The sequence below is a fragment of the Trachypithecus francoisi genome, unplaced genomic scaffold (genome assembly GCF_009764315.1).
Source record: "Trachypithecus francoisi isolate TF-2019V2 unplaced genomic scaffold, Tfra_2.0 Lachesis_group9, whole genome shotgun sequence".
Lineage (NCBI taxonomy): Eukaryota > Metazoa > Chordata > Mammalia > Primates > Cercopithecidae > Trachypithecus > Trachypithecus francoisi.
Genome location: NW_022681474.1, coordinates 34021771 through 34047440, shown reverse-complemented (window position 1 = coordinate 34047440; position 25670 = coordinate 34021771). Strand labels below are relative to the sequence as shown.

At 51.4% G+C, this 25670-nt stretch overlaps 1 protein-coding gene across 1 annotated transcript in view; it reads right to left on the bottom strand.

Moving 5' to 3' along the window:
* Window positions 1-25670, bottom strand: part of COL13A1 (collagen type XIII alpha 1 chain) — a 161561-nt gene that overhangs the window by 91150 nt on the left and 44741 nt on the right. Inside the window, exon 3 of the mRNA XM_033208972.1 lies at window positions 3643-3650. Coding sequence (XP_033064863.1) covers window positions 3643-3650 — 8 coding nt within the window. The remainder of the gene's footprint in view (window positions 1-3642; window positions 3651-25670) is intronic.

The following is a 25670-nucleotide window of genomic DNA, read 5'->3' as shown; positions in this document are numbered from 1 at the left end:
ACTTCATGGGGACAGGACTTGTCGCCATCCCGTCATGTTGCTGGTTTTGCCCCATAGCACTAAAATGTGAACTCCTGAGGTAGAGACTTTCCTGTTTCATTCACGAATGTGTCCTCAGTGCCTCAGCAATGTGGAGCTCTCAGTAGTCCTTAAGACACATTTACAAATGAATGAATCTGCCTGCGGATACCAGGAATCGGACAACACCCCTGCTTTCCCAGGCCCCCACAAGGACAGACCAGGCACTGCGTCCCTTAAACCAGAGCTTTAGTGCTGAACCAATGCCCTCTTCCTCGTGCTTCTAAACTGCCTGTCCCCTAATGTCACAGAGTGGGCTGAGCGGTGGGGCAGTGACCTCCCATCCCAGGGAAGGGAATGGGCCCAGGTGAGGAGGGTCCAACCTCATGCAGTGGGTCTACTCTGAATAGGAACAGAAGGGGCAATTTGCTTGCTGTGTCCTTACAACCGACACCATCCATATCGTGCCACCCTTACGAGGACACCTGAGGGAAACTTATTTCAGGCCCCATTCTCAGGAAAAGCTGTGCTTTGCCCAAGCATCAGGCGCGCTCCTACCTTACTGCAATCCGACCCTTGCCAAAGCTCTGCTTTCCTCTTTGCTCTGACCACTGAGAAGCTCAGAGCTGCGTGTGTGGCTCATCTGCACAGGATGCTGCAGTACCATGGCTCTGGATTCCCCTTGCTTTCCTGCCTCTGTTCCCCACCCCTTACCTCCTGTTTCCTTAGATGGCTTGTAAATCCTCCTAAGATGTTTCTTGGAATGAGATGGGGTAGAAATAAATAAAATAATAAACTCATTAATAAAAATTCACAAAATCATAATTTCTGCCTTAAAATGTAAGGTTTACCCAGCCACTTGGGAGGCTGAGGCAGGAGGATGGCTTGAAGTCAGGAGTTCATGACCAGCCTGGGCAACATAGCAAAACCCCGTCTCTAAAAACAAAATTAAAAAAATTAGCCAGGTGTGGGGGCGCACGCCTGTAGACCTAGCTACTTGGGAGGATGAGGCAGGAGGGTCACTTGAGCCCATGAGATTGAGGCTTCAGTGAGCTATGATCACACCACTGCACCCCAGCCTGGGTGAGAGTGAGACCCTGCCTCTAAGAAAGAAAAAAAAAAATTAAAGGTTTGCAAAAATCCTTTGGGCATCATCTAGGGAAGCCTTATGCTTTTAGGATTAAATGAATTATATATCCTAAGTAAAAAAAAAAAAAAAAAAAAAAATATATATATATAGTATATATATGTGTGTATATATATAGTATATATATGTGTGTGTATATATATATAGTACACACACACATATTCCTTCCAATACCCATATGAAGCAGATATCATTACTGTTCTAATTTTACAGATGAGGGGACTGAGGCAGAGAGAGGTTAAGTAACTTGCTAAGGTCACAAAGCAAAAAGTGGCAGTGCCAGGATTTGACTGCAGTTGGTCCGGCCCCAGAGCCCATGCTCATAATCACTATGTTACACTGCCTCCATAAAAACATAACAGTGTCTAACACACAGTAAGTGTTAGCTACTATTTCAGCAAGGATCATATTCAGCAAGGCCTGGCAGCTGCTGGCAAATATTTCCCTGTATTCCTTCAGAGAAAGATACATCCCTACTTCCCTTGGTCATCTGTTTTCAGTCTCACAGTTCTCAGTATTAAGAAATTATCCCTTAAATCGAATCCAGGGATGGCCAATAGATGTCAGCTTGAGCACTGACACCAATGGATTGGGAGTAAGGGACTAATGGATTATGTTAAAAAGCCTCCTAATTGATTAGCAATGTCTGCCAAGGGCATGATGGGTGGGGCAGTGGTGGCTGCCAATTTGCTTCCACCTAAATGGTTCCTGCTGCAGCTTTAATCCATCCTGCATGGTTGTGTTCTCAGGCACTGGCTGACCTTGTGCCCACAGGAACCTGGATCTTCCTGTTGGAGGACAGAGCCAGCCCCCAGGATACACCCAGAGGGCAGCAGACACGCATCTCAGAGCCCTTCTCTCTGGCCACCAGCATTCTTCTTTTGCAGGAAGCAGAGATAACAGGGCTGAGGAGATGATTCCTGCCCTGGTCAGCTTCCCATTTCCTCCTCCTCTTGCCTTGTGGTTTCAGCCAGCACTGGGCAAAGGTTCAGGGCTCCTCTTCTGCGCTAGGCTCAGAATGTGGGGAAAGCTACCTGGGCCTTTCTCCTTCACTCTGTGGGCAGAGACTGAATGGAGACTCACCCCTTCCACCTCATGGGCTCCTTCAGCACAGACCCAAAGGGGTCTGGAAACAGTCCCTGGATTGGGCCAGTACCAGCTCTCAGAATGCAACATTACTATTGAGGGAAGGACCCTCAAGTCAGGCAGGGACTCAGAGCTGTCCTGGCATCCTGGCCCTGGGGGTGAGGTGTGTGCAGGAGGCCCCAAGGCAGGGTGGGAGCAGTTGAGGGCTCTTGTGGCTTCCTCGGAATAAGACAGGGAAAAGTAGCACATTTCCAACAGGTGAAAGCTCTCTATGGCAGTTTATTTTGGAAGATGGATGAAGGGAATTAAGATCTGACACACCAAACATGCCATAATAAATTATCCTTCCTTTCAAGCAATGACATGACAGATCCTGCCTCACTGTGATGTGTCAGGGGGCATGGGATCCTCAGCATGGGTGCAAGGGCCTTTCAGGGCGCAAATGGAGTCTTCAGTAATGGCCTTTACTAAAAATTAAGCAGGCAGCTCCCACAGGTACACATTAAGAGGAAAGCAACTATGGAAATGACTTCTCCAAGGAAGGGATGATGATAGGGTTGATTTCAGCAACCTTGAGAAAGATCTGATGTGAGGACTGGGCCCTTTCAACTCCTATCTCCAGCTCCCCCAGCGCCCTCTGGTCTTTTGTTGGGATATCAAAGACTGGTGCTCCTGTTCTCTGGATCCATTACTTCAGGGAGGCAGTCTCCTTGGGCTCTTCTCAGGTTCTCTGGAAGTGGCTCCACTCCCCGCCCCACCCTGGGCTTCCTAGCAAGGCCAGGAAGGAGTGCGGCGTGCTGCCTATAGCTTATGTGCTGTCTCCCAGTCTAACCGGCTGACACCGCTCTCTCTTACATAACCACTGCCACCACCACCACCACCACCACCTGCCCAAAGTGACTTGGCCAGAATAGAGCTGCCCACTCAGGGGTGTGGACCTGAGTCCTCTGGAGCAGACCACGCTTGGAGCCAGCTCGATGACCTGTTTTCTGAGACTTTTCAAGGAGAACTGAGGAGAGATGATCTCTTTTCTTCTTTCTAATGTCTGGTGCTTTTTTTTTTTTTTTTCTTTTTTGACTCCAATAGCTTCTTTGGGGGACAAAAGAACTGAGCTAATTAGAGGGAAAGCCATTCTTCGAGATTGAAATTTGGGGCCTGCTTTGCCCTGGGGACAGCCATTGTCTTGCCCTGGAGGAGTGCAGAGGTGGGTGAAAAGCAAAATGGTAGCCTCCTCCCCACAAGAAGCCTTCTGGAGGGACCGCTCGGGAACCTGCATTAGGCCCTCCCCAAGACAGCAGGGGCCCAGCTTGCAGTGTCCCCACCCAGAACTCCATTACCAGCAAGTGACACAGGCCTTTCAGATGCATGAGACCCTCGGCTTGAGTACTTACAGGAGGTCCTGAAAGAGAGAGAGAAAATGCCTGGGTCAGTGTCATTGCTGTAGGGGGCGGTGGGGAGGCTGCCTTGGAAGCAGCGTCCGGGGATTCTTCAGCGGAGGGGTTTCCATCTGGTCTTCAAAGTTTGTCTTTTCCTGGCCCATTTTCACCAATATAATCTCTTCCCCCTTTATTTCATCTCCATATTTTCATAACTGGATGAGAAATCCAGAGGTCTGGGCCCCAGGCTCAGCCCTGCTGGCGACCTGCTGGTGGCCCTTCTGCCTCAGCTTCCCACCCCACAAAATGGGCTTTCCGTGACCTGCCTGAACTTGTGTACCAGGCTGCTTTGCAGAACACGGGACAGTGGGCACACTGAGAAAGGTGGAAATAACAGATCCTGCAGAGATGAGGATTGTTAGCATGCCGGTGTCCTCAATGGGCCATGGCAGGGAGGGCCAGCAGGCAGGCAGGCGTGGGCGTGGATGGCCACTGTGCACCCTGCCTGAGGCCCATCGGCCCATCCTGGTTTCTGTTTAACAGTGAGTTAGGCACTTCACCCCTCCAGGGTCTGTGGGTCTGCCACCCACAGCCTATTTCTCAAAGTCCCCTCTCGGGCTCTGGCCCCACCTCCTCCATGCCTCTCTCTGTTCCTTTCTCTTTCTGGTGTCCACTCTCCACCTCCCTCCCACGGCCGCAGCAGCAGCCCTATCTCATTACTGGCAACAGCCAAGAATGACAAATTCAAGTGTTCCGAGAGGGAGAAAAAAGGAGTAGGGGTGGGGAGCAGGAGGGAAGGTTTAGAAAAGCAGCCCCAGAAGGATAGGGAAGGAAAGGCACTTCTGCGAACATGAGCCACGAAACCCCGCCCTCCCGGCAATTCCCAGCTGGGCCTGGTGTGTCTGCCCGGCCCCTAGTGCCCTGGCCACGTTAACTCAGCTGCGACTCCTGTTGCTTCTTTTATGCTCGGCCAATAAAGGCTCCTATGTTTCCCCGTGCTCCTCCCGTTCCCAGAGCCGGCTTCCTTCTTTCCTCCTTCATCTGTCCGCTTCTCTGCCCTGGTCACCATCCAGGAAGAAACAGCCTCTTTCATGCTGGCCTCTGTCAAGCCATCATGTTAAGCGGGACAAAATGTTTTAGATTAAAAGCAACAGAAAAAGTCAAGAGGTGTAGAGCCTGGGTGAGCAAGCTCCAGGCCTGGGCCTTGCATGCAGGTCCCAGAACAAGCGGGAGGGAGCACGGGGCAGGGGGAGCATCTGGGAGCCATTAGGCTGAGTGGCAGAGGAATGTCACCCAGAATCTGAAAATATCCCCTGAGCCCAGCCAGCCAGAGGGACCAGCTCAGCTGGGAAATCTGTTCCTCCTGGCTGGGGGAGATGTCCTCTGCATGAGAAGCAGGCTGGTGACAAAATTCAGCCTGTGGCAATTTGGGGATGCTTCAGCCACATGGAGAGCAGATGCCTTGCGCCTGCCAGGCCCGATGGGGCCCTGGCTCCCACTGTGGCAGGCTCTGGTGAGGCCCCCAGTGACACAGGCTGGAGCTCTGAGGGCAGCCCTGCCTGTTTTTAGCAGTCTCAGCTGCATAGCTGTCACCAGATGCAGCCAGGTAGCTGGGACAAGACTCGACACTCAGCCGGATGGCAGGAGGAGCAGTTTGCTGGGTCTGCCCCTAGGAGATATAAATTCTACTGAAGATTTTGAGGGTTTTTACATCACCACCACTGCCACCACCATCGTCACTGCATAGTCCTCTATGGTCCTTATCAGGTGCCAGGCACAATTCAAGGGGTTTTCCATTATGCAGTAGGTTCTATCATTCCCACCTTACAGATGAAGAAACTGAGGCACGGGAAGGTTGAGTGACTCCCCAGGCCCATGCAGCTAGTAAATGGTAGAGCTCCAGACCCTTCTCTACAGTGCCTCTCTCTCTGTCCGTCACTCAGAAAGCAACCTACCCCCGACCCCCCTATTGCCTGGAGACCAAGTCCTCCCCAGGCCTCCCCCTGGGATGCCTGTCATGGTCAGCCTCCAGCCCCCTTCTCCAGACTCAACCCTCTCTTCTGTCTTTCACAGGCACCTCTGTCCTATGCAAGGGAATTTGGCTCTGCCAAGCTTAGCCAGGCTGCCACTCCCCATACCTATCCCTCACAGGAACTTCAGAAACAGGAAAACCTCTTTGTGAGCTAATGCTGTGCCATAGGAAGGGGAAGAGGCATACGGGTGCTATAATTTAAGGCTTTCTCTCTCACAAACCATTTTTTCCCGTGTTAAGGATGGTCTTCATGTGTCCCCCTGGAAAATCTTCAGGTGCCTTGGAAAACCCAACTGCCATCCTGCCCCTGCCAACTTTCATCAAACAGGCCTGCACTGGGACAGCCCCGGGTTTCCAAGCAGATGCTTCCCCTGATGCTGTGTTCAATGCCTGGCAGCTTTAAGATGCCGTGGAGCTGATGGCTTTGCAAAATATAGCAGTGCCTGGATGTCACTAGTTGCTCTCCCATGTGGGCCACTTGGCTGTGCCCATTACCCTGGCTGGGCACCAAAGGATGGAGTCACTCCAAGGCATTACCAAGTCCCCGCAGTACAGATGGAGAAAGAGAGGCCCAGGGAGATTTGTGACCATCCAGGGCCACGTTGTGGGCGGGTAATGGCGGTGGGACGTTCAGTCTCCTGACTCCCCATCCTGGGGTCTTCCTAACAGAGCACACCATATCTCATGCTGATCCTGCTGAGCTATGGCCCATACTACCACATCTTGAGAGAGGAGGAAGACACCTGGACTCCACCCATGCACCTGCTGCTTCCTCAGGAGGACACCTGTTTCTTGCAGCAAGGAGAACTATGAAGATTGTCCCTGCCCCCTCAGGTGGGCTGAGCAGCCCGCAAGCAGGGCTGTCTGGGAGGCCCGCACAGCAGCCATCCAAGGTGGGGACATTCTGCCTGAGACCTCCCTGTGGATGTCTGCCACCCATCGCCTCAGCTTCCTGCTAAGGCCACTACCGTTCTCCCCTGGGGTTTGACCCACCTCCTCTCAGCAAGGCGGCCATGCTCCCCCAAAATGGACACACAGGGATGGACCCCCATGAAGAATTCTGGGGTAGCATTCTGGGTCGTGCCTTTTTTTCCAGCCGCTTTTTTTATGTTTGTTCATTCAACAAACACTTAACAATGCCTACTGTGTGTGAGTCACTGTGCTGGGCTATGGCTGTCTAAAGATGAATAAAGTATACTCATTGTCCTCTGAGGAAGGAAAACTTCATTTTTTAAGCACTTATTATCTACCAGGCCTGATGCAAAGCTCTGATGAAACAGAGATGAGTAACTCATTTCCTCCTGCTGAGAAGTCAACAGTTTCCTATGTTAAAAAGCTGGAGAAATTCCAGAGATGAGAACTAAAACAAACATGAGGGTTTAAGCGAGAAAGGTTTGCTATAGGAAGATTCACTTTTTCATTCCTTCATTCATTCAATCAACATGTCCTGAGTGCTCATTATGCGGCAGACATAGACACAGTGCTAAGCATGGGAACTATAACCCCGCACTTGGTCTTTACGACAACCTTGTGAGGTTGGCATTGTCACCCCTTCCATGGACTTGGAACCTGAGGCTTAGAGGTTAAGCAACCTGCCTAAGGTGGTCACCTTGTTCTTAGATGATGGCATCTGATTCTTAAAGTTTTAAAAATTTAATTTAATTTAATTATTATTATTTTTTGAGATAGGATCTCACTCCATTGCCCAGGCTGGAGTACAGTGGTGCAGTCATGGCTCACTGCAGCCTCAACCTCCCTGGGCTCAGGCAATCTTCCCACCTCAGCCTCCTGACTAGCTGAGACCACACACCACACCTGGCTGATTTCTGTATTTTTTGTAAGGACGGAGTTTCACTATGTTGCCCAGGCTGGTCTCAAACTCCTGAGCTCAAGCTATATGCCTGCCTCAGGCTCCCAGAGTGCTGGGATTATATGCATTAGTCACCACGCCTGGCCTAATTTTATTGTTTAGCTTTTATTTCCATATAGTAGGGTCTGGATTTGAACCTGGTCTCTGTTGCTGCAAAGCCTGTGTTCTCCTGGTTGGAGGTCATGAAGTTCTCAGGGGTGGAAGGGGCAGCTGGACCCTCAGCCCCTTCTAAAGGGCAGGTAAGTCCCCTCCCCCTCGACCCTGGACTTAGTCCCACCCAGTCTCTGGATCCAGTCCTGGTCCTGGACAGGGGGCATCAAGAGTGGCAGGGTGCTCCCAAGTTCAGTGTCATCTGAGCCATCTTCTGACCCTGCTTGACTGCTGGGCTCCCAGAAGCTGGGGTCCTAGCCCCCACCTATGCCTCCTGGTGCCTGCAGCCGACCACCTGCCACCAGCTCTGCCACATGCCTGACCCACCCATCTCTGCCAGGACAGGTGCTCTGCATCATGGGCTCCCCTCAGACCTTGGGTGACTAATGATATTGATTACACTCTGCCTGCTGGAGCAGGGGTTCACAGCTCGGGGGGGATTTGGCTCCCCAGGGGATAGTTGACAATGTCTGGAGACATTTTGATTTCACAACTGGGAAGCTTCTACTGGTCTGTAGTAGGTACTGGCCAGGGATGCTGCTAAAAAAACAGTGCACAGAGCCTCCTGCCACAAAGACTCATCTAGTCCCACATGTGAATAGTGCTGAGGATGAGAAACCCCATGCTGGACTAATGGCACCAGACCTGCCTCGGGGCTCTCCCTGTGCCTCAGGCCCCACAACGCACACCCTCACCCATGGCCCAGCCCTCACCGACCTGTGGTTTGTCAACTCTTGGGATCCCATTCTTCTACGGTTTGGCCTGTTCCACCTCCACCCAAGACCTCATCAGGACAAATAGTAATTTGTCTGTTATTCATCTATTGAGCGTGTACTCTGTGCCTGACACTATGCTAACACCCTTATTTCACCCGGTCTGCCCAACAACCCAGTGAAGTAGCGATGGTTATTGTTCCCACTCTACAGATGAAAAGGCTGAGGCCCAGAGAGTTTATGGTGTGTTCAAGGCTGCAGAACACATGCACGACTGGGCTGGTACTTGGCCCCAGGTCTGCCTGCCTCCCAGGGCCACGGGCCCCTGAAGCTTGAAGGAGGCACATGGAGAAATAAATGGAACAGCCTCTGCCTCAAAGAGCAGTGAAGAAGGGAAACACGAGTAGCTTTAAAAACCATAAAAAGCAATTTGTCAGGGGCAGGCATGATGGCCTGTGAAGGGACACTGGTGACCTTTAAGGCAGCCTCTGTCTTCTGGGATTAACCTCAAAGAGAACACCCAAACCCTGTCTCGTACAGCCCCATGGCACAAACCCTGACTTTCTAGGGAGGCCTGAGGCAGATTTCTAGGGTAGACCATCTGAGTTTATTTGATGCTCCGGGAGCATGGCCGACAAATCATGCTTTGTGACTGATAAAGCACTTCCTTATATCACAGGTCACCACAACCCAACTCCCATTTTATAGATGAGAAAACTGAGGCTCTGAGAAGGATGTAACTTGCCTATTATTCATGGCTGGTAAATGATCCTGAATCCTGGTCTAGTGCTTTTCCCAGAACAGTCCACCATTAGCAAAGCTTTGAGAAGCTTTACATTTCTTAGGAAAAGCATCTGACTATTCAGACAGAGCCAGTTTGTGCAGTCTTGCAAAAGCCAACTGTATGCATCTCTTCCTAACTTGGCGCCCAGTGACTTCACACTGGCGCTGGAAATTGGCCGTGGTGGGAATATTCACACTACAGAAATTGGCAAAAGCTACACAGCAGCCCCACCTTACCCCGAGAGCCACTTATTAAATGTTTGCCAGCACGCCACAGCTCACATCTGTCCTATAATGACGTCTCTCAGCCACAAGACACTCCCAGACCTTTCCAGCCCAGGTTGATGGGGTGTAACAGGTTCTGGGAGAAGTAGGCAGCAGTTTAAATCACACACACCTACAGTCTCTCTTCCGGCACTCATGGCTGACATTGATAATCAATCACAGCTCCTTAATGAGCCTAGACAAGGTTTCACAATTCTTTGCAACACAGCCACTATCAATCAGCAGAAATTGGCACATGATATGGAACCTATTAGTCATCCTGGAAACTAGAGCCATCTGGAGGTGAGACTCAGGAAGCAGATGAAGCAGGAGGACCCTTTTCTAACTAATCAGGCAGGACTGGGTCTAGCCTTGGGGAGTGGCAGAGACAGAGGTGGAGAGGCTGGGTGTCCTGGACTCTCCAGACACATCTCATACCAGGCGTGGGGACTAGCATTGATTGCAGCCCTCTCTCCCATCCCTGTTCAGCTGCTAAGGTTGGCAGAGAGACTGGAAGGTACGAGCAAGGAAGAGACAGGAGCCAGTAAGATCCCCTCCAGCTTAGTTCATGCCCTGGCCCCAGGAGGTCCTCAGAGGACCCCACACTACTAGCTGTGCCACTGCCACCCCTGGAGCCACCCGAGGGCAACCTGAGTGGCCACCTTCCCATAAACTCCATGGAAGTGGACTTCACGCCTGGCAACCTGGTGGGGCACTTGGTCCGGCTCCATGGTCTTCTGGTCCGGCTCCAGGGTCTTCTGGACACTCTTCCCTTGGCTAACCCCTGCTTTCAATCTGGAGGTGCCCCTTCACGTCCTTGCTCCTTGCATTGTTTGGCAAGTGCCTGAAGGCCGGTGGGGCCGGGGAGGCTCAGATGCCCAACACCTGGGACGACTCCTCTCTGTGGACACAGGAGGGTGTGCCTGGGTAGCAGACTTTCTTGGTTACCTCCTCTGCATCCATTCTCCCTTTCTCCTCCCAACAGCACCTTAAAAGTCCCTCCGGCCTCCTCTCTTTCCTGATGCAGTCCTGTGTTTCCAGGAAGCTGTTCCCCAGTCTAGCTAGCAATGGGTGAGGGTACATGCCTGGGGCCAGGAGCCCTCATGGAGATGGCTCTGGTGAGAGATGGTTTGAGCAGGCAGAGGGACAGGAGGTCCCCTTACCACCCCTGCAGCTCCCTTGATGCCAGAGTCCCACATCCCTTGGAATGGGGGCTAGCAGTCCTGGGGCTCAGGAAAATGGCCGCAGAAGGCCACAGGCAAGGAGAGCATGGGGGACCTGGCTGCAGGGTTCTGCCCAGGAGGATGGAGGGTGATGCCCAGCCCCTGGCAAGAGGAAGGACAACCCAGACAGAAGATGGCACCAGGCCACCCCTGTGCCCCTCCTGAGCTGGTCCCCTCCCCCACCCAGCTGCAATTCTGGGTGAATAAAAGGGAGAGAGGGGAATGGTGTCTCGACAGCTGATGAGAACCTGAAAGGCTAAGGGTTGAGCAGGAAGTGGCTGAGTTCCCCAGAATTATTTTTCTCATTCTTCAGCAGAAGGCAGGCTCTTGGAAGCATGGCTCAGTGCAGTATGAAGGGGTAAAGAAGATTGTGTCCTGGCACACTGGAGCTGTGTCTCCCTCCTGCCTGCTCTCAACACCTGCTCAACACCAGCTATGCATGGCTGCTGTGCGGGAGGCTGTAAAGGTCACCTGTTGTCCCTGACCTTGGGGGCTTCTTTTCTAGCTCAGGAGACCGCCCCATCTGAGTCCCCTGACACGTCATCCTGGGGGACTGTGGCAGCTTTTCCCCGGAGCATGGCTCATCTGCTGGTCACCACGCCTACTGCTTCCTGCAGACTGAGGCCAGTCACCCCAGAGTGAGACTGCAGCCCCCAAGTTGCCCACCAGGTGCAGGCCCCCTGACTCTGCCTTCCATCCAGCTTAGAGCCGGGAGTGCAGCTGGTTCTGGGGTGAGGCTGGCCCCATGTTGGTCTCCACTCCCAAGCAAGCTCCTGCCTGGGGGCACTCTGTGGCTGACATTCAGTCCTTCTTCCTTCTCAGGGCTTTGTTGTACCTTTTCTTTTTTTTTTTTTTTTTGAGACAGAGTCTGGCTCTGTCTCCCAGGCTGGAGTGCAGTGGCCGGATCTCAGCTCACTGCAAGCTCCGCCTCCCGGGTTTACGCCATTCTCCTGCCTCAGCCTCCGGAGTAGCTGGGACTACAGGCGCCCACCACCATGCCCAGCTAGTTTTTTGTATCTTTTTTTTAGTAGAGACGGGGTTTCACCTTGTTAGCCAGGATGGTCTCGATCTCCTGACCTTGTGATCCGCCCGTCTTGGCCTCCCAAAGTGCTGGGATTACAGGCTTGAGCCACCGCGCCTGGCCTGTTGTACCTTTTCTCATTTGAGTCACAAAACAGCCCTGAAAGGCTGGGGCAGGAGTCAGCAGCCCCATTTTCTGAGTAAGGGACTGAGATGCAGAAAGGAAATGTGCTGTCTAGAAGCTCTCACAGAATTCCCAAACTCCAGTCTCCTCTGGCTGCAGCCCTCTGGGCAGCTCCCCTGCCTGTGGCTCTGGGCCTTGTGACCAGCGACTGGACTGGGAGGGGCAAGTGGTCCTGACAAGACCCTTGACCGCCAGCCCCAGCCCTTGAGTCCCAAGTCAGGGCTGCTTTCTTCCACTGAGGTGTCACTCAGGTCCCTGAAGGGAAGACAAGTCTCCGGGCATCACACCTCTGACCCGGGACCTTCTTCCTGACACCGGATCTCGCCAGTGTTCCTGTGCAAGGACCTGACTGGGGAAGCTCAAACGTCACATCATGGCTCTGCTGGCCAGGGCCCTGCCAGGCGACTGCCGGAGGAGCAGAGAGGAGGGGCTGGCGAAGGGTCACAGCTCAGGTCAGACTCATGCCGAACGCCACCCCTCAGAGGCCTGGGAGGGGCTGCAGGCTTCATAGGTCTTGCTTTGACAACCAGGCCTGTATCTCTGAAGGACGAGCTTTTTGATTTTAAAGTTACATTTATTATGTTGCCATTAAAAGGAATGGCAAAACCAGCAATTACTTTTGCATCAACCTAATATTAATAACCCATTTTGGTTTGGCATCATGCTAACCTCTAACCAGCGCCACGCTCCTTACACATCATATAATTTCCTCTTCCCAGTAGCCCTATAAGGTAACTATACAAGGTGTGCTATTGTCCACACCTAACAGAGGAGGAAACTGAGCCACAGAGAGGTCAACGTTCTGGCCTATAGTCATATAAATGAAATCCAGGCATGCCCTTAGCCCCAAAGACATGCATCATCTCACTGCCCTGACAGGCAGGGTCAGTACTATTATGCGCCGTTTTGCAGATGGGGCTCTTGTGGCTGCGCAGAGAAGTTAAGTAATTTGTCCAAGGTCACACAGCTAGTAAATTGGCAGAGCTGCATTTGGAATCAGCTACACCCTAAAGTTTTCTTTCTTAACCTTTACATTTATTGCTTCAGCTACAAAAGCAAATTAAGAGTCAACAAGACTTAGTGGTGGGGGGGAGATGGTTAGACTGCTGAGAAGGAAAACCTGCAATGAGTCCTTTCAAGTTCCTTTGAGGACCATGTGGCCTCATTCCTGGGCTAAGTTCAGACCACGCTCGTCTCTTGCCTGAAGTTGGCTCCCAGAGTCCCCCATTGAGGACTGATCATGAACCCCATCCAGACACTGCCCATCTTAGGAGGAACTTCAACCAGACACATGCACACAGTCTCATAGTTTCACTGTTCTTCCTTTTACTTAGAAGGAATGGGGAACTGCCCCAGAATCCTGGACAAGAACATAGGTTTTGCAGCCAAACAGCCATAGGTTCGAATTTCTACTTTACTACTTACTAGCTGTGTTACCTTGGGCAAGCTGCTTAACCTCTCTGAGCCCAGTATCCTCTGTAAAATGGGGGTAATAAGAGTATCTACCTCACCGGATTTGGGTGGTAAATGAAAGAATACAAGTAAGATATTTAGCACCGTCCCTGGCTTAGAGTAAGCACTCAATATATATAACTATGACAATTGTTATGGTTATGAAGTCAGAAATAATGGCATCCAATCCCAGAAGCATATGATACTGCCCTCTGTGTTCTAACCAGAAGAATGGCTAATAAGAGCTCTTCTCATGTGCCAGGCACCAATTTTTTTTTTTTTTTTTTGAGACAGAGTCTTGCTTTGTCGCCCAGGCTGGAGTGCAGTGGCACGATCTCGGCTCACTGCAAACTTTGCCTCCCAGGTTCAAGCAATTCTTCTGTCTCAGCCTCTTGAGTAGCTGGGACTACAGGCATGTACCACCATGCCTGGCTATATTTTGTATTTTTAGTAGAGACAGGCTGGAGTGCAGTGGCACAATCTCGGCTCACTGCAACCTCTGCCTCCCGGGTTCAAGCAATTCTTCTGTCTCAGCCTCTTGAGTAGCTGGGACTACAGGCATGCACCACCATGCCTGGCTATATTTTGTATTTTTAGTAGAGACAGAGTTTCACCGTATTGGCCAGGCGGGTCTGGAACTCCTGACCTCATGATCTATCTACCTTGGCCTCCCAAAGTGCTGGGATTACAGGCGTGAGCCACTGCGACCAGTCAACCAGGCGTCAATCTTAACGCTTCACAGGTATTACCATATGTAATGCTTATAGGCCTTTTAAGGTGAACATCAGGAGGCTGAGACAGACAGAGGCAGCATCTCCTGCCTTGCATCCCAAGCTGGTGAGGGGCAGGCTGACTCTAGGGCAGCAGTCCCTAACCTTTTTGGCACCAGGGACTGGTTTCCTAGAAGACAATTTTTTGTGGTGGGAGGGATGGGTTCAGGATGAAACTGTTCCACCTTGGCCCATAAGGGGTGCGCAACCTAGATCCCTCATATACACAGTTCACAATAGTGTTCTCACTCCTGTGAGGATCTAACGCCTCCGCTGATCCGACCGGGAGCAGAGCTCAGGTCATAATGTGAACAATGTGGGAGCAGCTGTCAATTCAGAGGAAGCTTCGCTTGCTTGTCCGCCGCTCACCTCCTGCTGTGTGACCCGGTTCCTACCAGGCCTTTAATCACCCTGTTGCCCTGCCTCTCAGATGAGCCCTTAAAATCCTGGAACCCGCAAAGAACACAGGCAGGGCTCAGGGTGTGCTGAGCAAAGCAGAGCAGGCTGGACGGGGCTGGGTGACCATTTGAGTGAAATAGTACAGATTTAAACCACCAGCTTTGAACTGTTGGGACAAATTGCACATTTTCTTACTTCCTTGGGCCCCTGTTGCTTCCAGGTTGGGGTCAGAATCATTAAGTCCTGAGTGAGGAAACCTTAGGGGTCGGTCTTGCTGGTAGAGACTGCAGTCCCAATTTTACAGATTCAGGCCAAGGGCAGGCATTGTTCTCAGGCTGAACAGTTTCCTGGCCAGGCCTCCAGCACAGGGCAGAGGGGCTGGGCTGCCACACACAGATAGGGACGGTGGGCCCAGGGAAGGTGGAAAGGTTCTCTCTCAAGTCAGCCCTTGTGTGGGCGAGGTGGAAATCAATCGGGGCGGGCCTTGCCCATTGCACTCTGCTGGCTCTGACCCCTCAACTCTATTTTGATAACCATCTGGAGTCTCCATACTTGAACTTGTCACCCTTGACTGAGTCTCCCAGAAACAGTGAGATCCTCCCACAGGACCTAGAGATATCTTCTTAAGGGGAGGGACTTCCTGCTCCACCCCCAGCCTCTCACCTCAGGCCCTTCCCAGGAAATCAGTGTTTGTGCAAGCCTTGCTCCCTTTTCCACATCCAAAAGGCATCGACAGTTCTCCAGCAGAGGTTGCAGTATGCACATCGTGGCTTAACATCCTCTTCTTCACTCAGCTGGCTTTGATTTACCACAACCCCATGACATCAAAATATTCAGTGAATTATTCTCATTTCTACGTGTAGATCTCAGTTCCAAGTTCCATGTCCATGTTTTTCTACCTTGTCTGTTGTTAGACTGTAAGATTTATGATGGGCACAGTCCTTAATTTTTTAGTCACTACTCTAAGAAGAGTTGAGAGAGATTAGGTGCCACAAACTCCAATGCCTACAAGGAGCCAGGCAGGTCACATAAATGAATGAAGTAGGCCAGGTGTCGTGCGATAGGACATGGTGGAGACTGGCAAAGTGCTAAGGGCTTGCCTGTGTGCCTAAAATGGATTGGATACCCCTCAGCTGCAACCAAGTATTGCCAGTTGAGGTTGCAGACCTACTATTGGCAGATCTTGAAACTATTCAAGAAAAGCTGAGAATCAGATATTTTCTGCAAAATCTTATTTCTAAATGCTGATACTAATTTAAGAACATTTTAAAACCACTCTGCAGGCCAAACAAAACCTGTGAAAGAGCTGCATTTGGTCCTCAAGCTGCTAATTTGCAATACACAATCTCTGGGGACCTTCCAGGCCTGAATTGCTCCAATTCCACAGCCCAGAACTTCTGGCCCAGAGGGTGGGCTCAGTCAATCCTTGCTGAATGCATGAATGAGTAATTAAATGAACAGATGGGTGGGCCCACTGGCTATCATCTGATTACAGATCTGTGAAGGAGCAATGTCATAACAGTGTTGGGACATTGAACTAGTACGTGAGAGTTAGTTTGACCAAGAGTGGAATTGTTTGGGTACACCACCTTCAAGCGTGCTTGCATCCCTCCCTCTTGCCTCCCTCCTCTACTGGGCATGGGGCCCAGAACTGAAGACAAGCCCCACACAAGTCCCCTGCCCCAGGATGCCAGGTGAGTTCGGAGGCTGCTTTCCTCAGGCCCGGAGGTAAAGCAGGACTCCGTGAAGCAGGGACAGGGCATAATGAACAATTAGTAAGGTACTTAATCACCCCTGGATATCTATTTTTCTTAAATCTTACTTTAAATTGCACACAATTAAAAACATACACAGCAATTAGGAATTAGCAAATGTTATAAGTTCATTATAATATGGAGTGTTTAACTTACAATAGCACAATCAAGTGAAACATCATTTTTGTCCCTGTCTCTCAATGAATTCTGTCTCAGACAGCTGTGTCATTAGTCCGGGAGGGCATGGTGAAGGCGTGCATGTGTGACTGTGGGCCAGGAAGAAATAAAGAAACACACAGCCTCATGGGTGGCAGCCTGGCAGCCCCATGGCCTGCTTCATGCCACCTGGCTGAACGGCACCAGCAACCCCTCTGAATGTCACAAGTGGCCAGGATAACAGCTATCCTAACACCTACTGTGTGCCAGCAGTAGACTGGGCACTGTGTCTGTTTACTATTTCTAATCTTTATAACTCAGCCTATCATGGTAAACACCCAGGCTCCATCGGTTACACAGATTGCCCAAGGTCAAATCGCAAGTAAACGGTGGAGCTGGGATTCTCGCCTGGGTCTATGAGACTGCAAAGTCCATCCTCTTTCCAGACCAGCACACGGCCTGGAGAACGGGGAGCCTCTGCTTTTCCTTACGCACATGACAAAGCTGTATAGTACCCAAGGTTCTCCAGGAAAGCACTGGCAGGGTTGAGATGAAAGCCCAGAAGTCCGAGCCCTGCATTGAGTACTTGTCTATTGTGGTACGGCAAATACCACGGGACATATACCATTCCTTTATCTAGGGCCCATGGCGGACATAACTGATCTATTTCAGCGCTGTTTCTTGTACTTCTTGGCAACCACAACCAATCACAGGTGGTCCCTGTGAGGAAACGTAGTTGGTATCCTCAGCAGGTCTCAGTACAACTGCAAATGAAAGAATTTTCATAACTGAGGATGTAGAACCTCTAACCAGAGTCTGGTGACTTTTTTTTTTTTTTTTTTTTGAGACAGGGTTTCAAAAGACTGGAGGGCAGTGGCATGATCTCGTTTCCCTGCAGCCTCAACCTCCCAGGCTCAAGCGACCCTCCCACCTCAGCCTCCCGAGTAGCTGGGACTGCTGGCGCACACTGCCATGCCCGGCTAATTTAATGTTTTAAAATTTTTTGTAGAGATGGGGTTTCGCCATGTTGCCTAGGCTGGTCTTGAACTCCTGAACTCCAGCGATCTACCAGGCTCAACTTCCCAGAGTGTTGGGATTACAAGCGCGAGTCACAGCACCCAGCTGAAACCACTGTCTTTTGAACAGAAAGCGCCTTAAGCATGTGGCACAAGAAGGGGCAAAGGGAAAACGAAAGGATGAAGCCAAGTTCTGATGTCTCACACACCAGACTCTGTAGGCTGAAGACTGAGGCCCGGGCCACACAGTGAGCGGCATGGCCTCCTGTGTACCTGCTGGGCATGTGGGGTGCTCGGGAGGCCGAGAAGTCCAGGAACTGGATCCATCTGAGCTGAGAAGAGTGGAAACATTTTGGATTTTACATTTGGCTTTGCTTTAAAAATTTTTTTGGTTTGTTTTTCTGACATATATTTAATGTTCAAACGGCTCTGTAAGAACATTAAAGGACATTTTGTGAAAGAAAAGCCATCATCCCTAATCCCCCACCTCCACTCTCACACAACTGTTTCCATTTTCTCTTCCCCCCTCTGATCCTCATCCACACGCATACCTATGTTCGCAGAGCAGAAATCGGTGTGCACGGAATACGGTCCGCTGCTTCCTTCATTTACAAGGCAGACACGTTCCTGCATCAGGGCAGCCTTGGAAATGACATCTTTAACATGGCTGCGTTTAAAGATCATATACCATAATTTACCTTTGAGTTGCTTACTAGATCATAAAGTTTCTGTGTTTTTTATATTCTATGCTGCAGTGAATATCTTTGTGCATCTAGCAGTTTTCCTTTGATAAATTGTTTTCTGAGCGTAAGGGAGTGAGCCTATATGAAACTTTTGTATAAACATCGTTATGGTTTTTTATACTTGCATTGACCTCACACGTATAAAGTCTTGAAAGTTGAGAGCATCGTACTTCCCTAGATCCTATGGCAATCATAGAGGGGCACATGTGTTCCCTCACAGGAATGAGGAATTGGAGGCTAGAAGGTTAAGAAGCTGAGTCTGGGTCACCCAGCAGATAAGCGGCCTCATTGGAAATGGCAGTTGTGTTTCAAGCTCCTTGTGCAAAGCTCTCTCACACCTAGAAGCCTAGGGTGCCGGGTGGGGGATGGGACATGGGGGGTGCAGTGTCCATAGGAAATGGAAACAGCAGGACCAAGAGGAGGGTGAGACCTCTCTGGTGGCTTCCCCTCCTCATGGAATGTCCCTTCCAGACACAAGGCCCTGTCTGACTTTTTAATTAAGAGAAGATGCTTTTTAGAGGAGGCAGGGGCACCCTGGGGAGACCAGACTGTGTTATCAGATGCTGATCACTAGGAAGATATCTCCCTACTGCTGGGCTGCACAGAACTCCCTCCATGCCCCCCTGCAGCTGGACAGCCCCAGGCAAGGGCTCTGCTGGGGAGGCCGGGCAGATGTCAGAACTCTCTGCAGATGAAAAGTCTGGGTGGTCTCCACAGCTCTAGTCCCTTTCTGTCAAGGCACAGGGAAAGCCGCAGCCCCAGCCCCAGCAATGGGCCGAGTCCACCTTGGCCACTAGCAGCATTCACTGCCTAGGAGAAGGGTTTGCCAGTTTTGCCCAGCGAGGTCCATTCCTCTCCCCTCCCAGCCCAGTGGGGTCTCCCAAAATGGGACAAGTGACTTGCAGGCCACACACGGCACCACCCTTGTCCTTGCCCCCAGCCTACCATCCCAACCAGGGGTTCCATGGGGCTGCAAGGATGATGCCCACGCCCAAGATCAGAGGGTTTCCTGGGTCCACACCAGCCCAGCCACCCCACCCTGCTGAGTCTTAGCCAGACCGGCAGTCAAGGGCCACGTACTGAGAGCCATTGCTCGATATGTCTGGCACTGCTCCATGTTGGTGCTGGGACTACAGAGGTAGAAAAGACATCTTCTAGTAGGTGGCCTTGGGCAAGCCCACCTCTGAGCTTTAGTGTCCCCATCTGCAAAATGGGGACAAAGCAGCAACTCTCCTGTCTCACAGAAGAGTTAAAGGAGATAATATATGTGAAGCGATAAACCAGTACCTGACACATAATAAGCGCCATACAAATATTGGCTTATATATTATTATCATTTCTAGCTGTAGGTAATAGACAATAAACAGAAATAAATAAATGGGAAAATGTACACACTGATGACTGCTATAGAGTGGAGGGGGCTGGAATTTGGGAAAATGCTTTAGCCTGGATGACTGAAGAAGGCCTTTCTGAGGAGGTGGTGTTGGAGTCGAAACCTAGATAATGAGGAGGTGGCATGAGAGAGTCCAAGGGATGGTCACTGCACACCAGCACGGCAAGTGCAAAGGCCCTGGGGTGGGAAACCGAAAAAAATCCTCTGTGGTTGGACCTGTGATGTCTATTACAGTACCTGCCAGCCACCTGTGGCCCTTAAAATAAAATTGAAGTAGGCCAGGAATGGTGGTTCACACCTATAATCCCAGCACTTTGGGAGGCCCAGGTGGGTGGATCACTTGAGGTCAGAAGTTCAAGACCAGCCTGGCCAATGTGGCAAAACCCCACCTCTACTAAAAATGCAAAAATTAGGTGGGGATGGTGGTGCAAGCCTGTAATCCCATCTACCTGGGAGGCTGAGACAGGAGAATCGCTTGAACCTGGGAGGCGGAGGTTGCAGTGAGCTGAGATTGCACTGCTGCACTCAACTGGACAACAGAGTGAGATTCTGTCTCAAAACAAAAACAAAAACAAAACCACAATAAAATTAAAATAAAATAAAAAATCCAGTTCAGTTCCTGAGCCTCACTAACCACATTTCAAGTGCTGAATAGCCACACGTAGCTGTGGCTACTGTATTAGACAGCGCAGGTAGAAAATATTTCATCCTCGCAGAATGCTCTATTAAGCAGCTCTGCCCTGGAGTTTCAGGAGAAGAAAAGAAATGGACATGAAATGAAGCAGGAGAGGCAGGCGGGGCCAGACCTCAAGGGATCTTGAAGGCCAGGGCAGGGAGGAGCTTGGCATTTTTCCCAACAGCACTGGGAAACCTTTGGGGTGTCCAGACTTTGGCAAAATTATTTTGGTTCAGGGGTGGAGGGGGAGCTCCCTTCCTGATGTCCCTGATTCTCCCACTTCTCTGAACCTGAGAAATCTTCAGAAATCAGAGCCAAAGCTGAACAGATGTATTCATTGAGCCCAACACTCCCATTTTCTCAAACCTACAGTTGTGAAGCATATGCAGGAATGCTACAGAAACTCCCAGGACCTTGATTCTCCTGAGGGGTGCATGGCTCCCCTTAGTGAAGGCGGAGATGGAGCCCTGCTCTCAGGACCCCTGGCCCATGTGCTGGTCCCTGTAGAAAGGCCCCTGCAGTGCCTGCTGTGCTGTGCCATCCAGATTCCCGTTTAGGGAATGAAGGACTTGTCCCTTTATGTGCTAGGGTGCTGCCTGCAGATAGCTCTCGGTCGTCAGTCCTCTGCAGGAGTGCCTTGGCTAAAGAGCCACCTTGTCCAAGAACCCCCTTCATGGCCTGGCCCCCTTGGGGCAACTCTGAGGGGCCATCCCAGTTCCAGAGTTACCTGGGTGGGCTGAGGCCATCACTGAGACTTGGCACAGCTCATGGTCTTCCATTGCCCAGGTCTGCTGCCTTTCACTTCTCTCTCTTCCCCTCCCGTTTCAATGGTGTGTATGTAGAGTCTGCTAGCTGACAGTCAGCTTCCCAGGGAACCTGGTCTGCCTCAGCCCCCCTCAGCATCACAAGGAGAACAGCCCGCCGTTTGCCCATTGGTAAAAGATAGCACTAAGAAGAGCAGTACTCGAGCAGGCTGGCAGAGACCTCTCAGTAGGTGGCTTCCTTCAGACGCAGGAGGCCGTTGGAAGGCCCCTGCATTAGACATGCGCCATGGGGTAAGAACCCCTGTTTCTCGAGTGTCACCTCATGCCAGGCAGTTTAACATGTGGCTCCAGGTCCTCTCCTGATGTCTCTTAAGAGGATTGTTATCCTCATGCCACTAGAGACAGGGCCGAGGCTTTGAGAGAACCCAACTTCCTGCAATTTCTTGATGCCAGAGCTGGGATTTGAACCCAGATCTCATGGATTCCAGAATCTGCCTTTTGCCCTGTATTGTACTGTGTCACGCAGTCTAAACTTACCTAGAGTTCCAAACTCAGTGATTTCATGAGTTAATATACAAATTCATAGAAACGTGGACATTTAGATCTCAGCTGTGAACATTTGGATCTGCCTTTCCTGTAGTCGAGAACCAAAGTGATCAGCGCTTCCCTCCACCTCCAGCTCACCCAGTGGGAGTTTTATGGCTCCAGGGCAGCCACCAGCTAATGTCTGTCACAGTCACTATGCATCCAGGATCTGCAAATCCTGCTTTGATGTGCTAACAGCTCCTAATGGGAACAGTGGCTAATAAATCATTAAGAGGAGCCCAGGATGACCAACTCGTCCTGCTCTCCTGACCTCTGACCTTACTCGGGAGCTGGCCATGGGGCCCCGTTTCAGCCCCATCCCAGAAGGCACTGGGTTCAGGGAAGTTGGAATCACCTGGGCAGCCCACACCGGGTGGGGAGGCCTGGAAAAAGGCCAGGGACATTGTGACTTCTGCAGATGAGAAAAAACACCTGTAAAGGGGTCACTAAGGGAATCGCAGCAGAGGTCTACCCTGGGACAGGTCGAGGCAGCCTGGCAAGACAGCAGGAGCTGCCATCCTTTTCTCTAGCCCCCGAACACAACAGTAGGCTACACACAGTTGGCCCCACATGTTGCGAGGGTCAGGGAGTCCCACAGAATTGGGGCCAGGGCTAAGATCAAAAGGAGATGTGAGAAAGAAGGAAACAATATCCTCTCTTTTTCTTAAAAGTAAATAAAAAGAAAAACGTGCCATTGTGCGGCCATCATACGACCACTCTCTCCAAAGACAGAGCAGAGAGGCTGCCGAGCCGGTTGGCGACTGTGGACCATGGGCCTCCATGATGGGGCAGTGGGAAATGATCAGGGGGCACTGCTGCCAAAGCGCCCCCCACCCCCACTCCCTGTCCCCTGCACCAGGCTAGGCAGCTGGGCCTCTATGACAGCCCCAGGACCCTCCTGGAGGAAGCGGGAAAGGGATTGAAGGCGAAGGCAGCCGCTTCTGTCCCTGATGGGACAGAATAATGGAGTTGAGACCTGGAAGTGACCTTCGGTATACCGGTTTAGGGTCAGAAACCTGTTCTCTGAAAGCACTGTGATGTCAGAACCTTTGAAAATTCTAAGACATTTTAAAAAATGGTTTAAACACTTCTCTTTGGGTTTGGTAAAATTGTTAAGAGAATTCCAGCCTGTCTGAGCCAGAGGGGAGGAGGGGAGGTGGAGATGAATTGCCCACATGGGTCAGGTGGAGCAGGGGGATATCAAGGCACCCTGGGTGTCTGAGTACAGAGGCAGCGGCAGGAAATCCCATGGGAACAGCACCACAGAAGCAAAGGCAGGCTGCAGGCTGCAGCCCTTGGCTATGCAAATATCCATGCTAGGTAGCACCTGAGCCACAAGGAGAAGGTGAGTTGTGGAGGGGACTCTTAGGCCCTCACTTTTCCTTAAGTGACCCCCTTGGTACCAGCTGGCTCTTCTGTGGGGAATGCTTTCATTTGTTTTCATAAGGGGAGGGCATCCCTTTCTGGTTCAAGAAACATCCTTGTCCCTTTGCCTCCAGAAAGACACAGCAGAAGTGTGGCATGGGGAAGGCAGGTGACTCAGGCGACAGGAGAGAGGATGGTGCGTGGGTCCACACCTGTTGGCTGCTCTTGCTCTCACTCAGTAGTGTTTTTCTTTTTTTTTTTTTTTTTTTTTGAGGCGGAGTCTCGCTTTGTCGCCCGGACTGGAGTGCAGTGGCCGGATCTCAGCTCACTGCAAGCTCCGCCTCCCGGGTTTACGCCATTCTCCTGCCTCAGCCTCCCAAGTAGCTGGGACTACAGGCGCCTGCCACCTCGCCCGGCTAGTTTTTGTATTTTTAGTAGAGACGGGGTTTCACCGTGTTAGCCAGGATGGTCTCGATCTCCTGACCTCGTGATCCGCCCGTCTCGGCCTCCCAAAGTGCTGGGATTACAGGCTTGAGCCACCGCGCCCGGCCAGTAGTGTTTTTCTTACACACTGAGTGATCCTCTGTATCGGAGGTTTTCTTAGGGGTATCCTCGGGGATGAGCTTTGGAGCCAAACAGACCTAGGTTCAGATCCCAGCAACTCTTAATAGCTCCAGAGCCCCAGGTAAGTTTCTTTTAATCTCTCTGAGCCTCCGGCTCTTTATAAAGTGGAACTAATAGTACCAGCTTGCAAGGTTGTTGGAAACATATACACATATGCAAGGGTCTTGCACTTAATAAGTGCTTGGGAAATGGCAGCTTTGCTTCTTATTACTAAGCCACCCTGCGGGTATAGGATGATTTTAATTCAGCTCAGGCCGGCAGCTTGCTCACACTTCGCCAGCAACCTCAGCTGGGCTGCTTTGTGACACTCAGATCAGATGTGGTCATCTGATCCATCTTCCTGGCAGCCGCTGCAATTGTCCTGACCCCTCCCCCAGAGCCCCTCAGCCTCAGCTGGTCCCAGAGGCTTCTTCACCTCCATGACTCAGAGGTCTTGAGCAAATGACTAGAGACTCTATCTGGCCAGACAACCCCCATTCTAGGGACCCAGACAAGTTGGGAAGAGGAAGGAGGGGGGCCAGGGGGCAAGAAGCGCAGTTTCCTGCCTGTGTTCCGAGCATGCTGGGTCTCATAAGGGTCTTATGCCTTCGGGTCAGGGGCCAGCCCTTTGGAGGAAGGGGAACGCCTCCCTCCCAGACCAGCCCCACACCCACTGAGGACCTTGACGGCAAAGTTAAGTTTTCTTTAGGTTTCTTTGCTGTTTCTGTGGGGCCACAGATGGAAAGGAGAAAGAGAGTGAATCAGAGCCTCTCCCCTGCTGCTTCGGAGGGAGGCCCTTGTCCCTTCCTCCTAGGACTCCTAATCCCTCCGCCAGCAAACGCCATTCCTCCCAAGCTGAGATGCTGCAGAGCCGGAGGCTTATATACAGACCTCGTTATTTATTGGGAGGCTTAGGGCCAGGACAAGGTCTGTAGGCCACAGCCACATTCCCTTCTGTCCTGGCTCTTCTCACCTGTGTCATAAGCCTGGAGGCAAGGAGAAAAAGCAGGACGAGAGAGACAGAATGGGGAGAGAGATGAGGGGATGGAAGGGAGGAAGGGGTACTCGTGCTGAGGGCCTACTATGTGCCTGGTCCTGTAAGAGATGTTTACGGGGTGACCTAATTTAATAGATCGCAGTAGGTCACGTTTATCTAATGTGCATGCATGTGTGAGCAGTTCAGAAATGTGTGATTTGGAGACAGAATGGCATGGTGGTCAACAGCAACAGTTTGGACGGTGGTCCACACCCCAGCCCTGACTCATATGGGATTACCTTATATACACAGACACATCATTTCGCTTCTCTGAGCCTCAATTTTCTCATCGGCAAAATAAATATAAGAATTTCTAGCTGTTAGGGTTCTGAAGGAGCTGGGGTCAGGCCCTAAGCATGCCGTCTGGCACCCTGTAAAGTAGATGGAAGCTATAATGAGGAGGAAGAGAAGGAAGAGGCTAAAGAGAGACACAACAGAGAAGATGAAGAAGCAGGTGAGCGTCAAGAAAGAGTGTCCCTCTGCTGGGCTTTACCTGGGATTTGGCTAACTTCAGTTTTCTAGCAGCACCCTGGGGTGAGCCCCTAATGAGGGCAGTGGTTTCCGCTGGGAAGCACCCCCACTTGAGTCAGGGGGTTCTAAGCTGCCAAGCCTCAGGTTCAGCTGCAGCTGCCATCACTGTTCCTGCCCCATGTGCCTGCGCACCCGGGCTCACCAGCAGCCACGGCAGAGGAGGGAGCTCCAGGGAAACTTCCTCTGCCCCGTGGGGATTTGGTCCCTCCTGGTGCTCCCCTCTGAGAATCAGAAAGCACCCTGTGTCTTTAAGGAGGCACCTATTGGGAGCACAGGAGGGAGGAAGGTTAAGACGATTAGCTGGTGCTAACAAATTTAGGATGTGGAAGAAGTCTTTTCTTGGCTGTCCATCAAAGGAAGGATTGAATGTCCCTGAGCTTGGAGAGAGCAGAAGAAGGGGAGGGCAGGATGGGGGAGGGCAGGATGGGGGAGGGGAGTAGAAGGGTGTTCTGAGCTCACCAGCTGAGCCTTCTCCCTGGATGCACCTTCCCGGGGCAGTGGGGGTGTGCAGGAGTTGGGCGGGCAGGCATGCTGGGCTGGTCGTCTGTCCCAGTGCTGGCC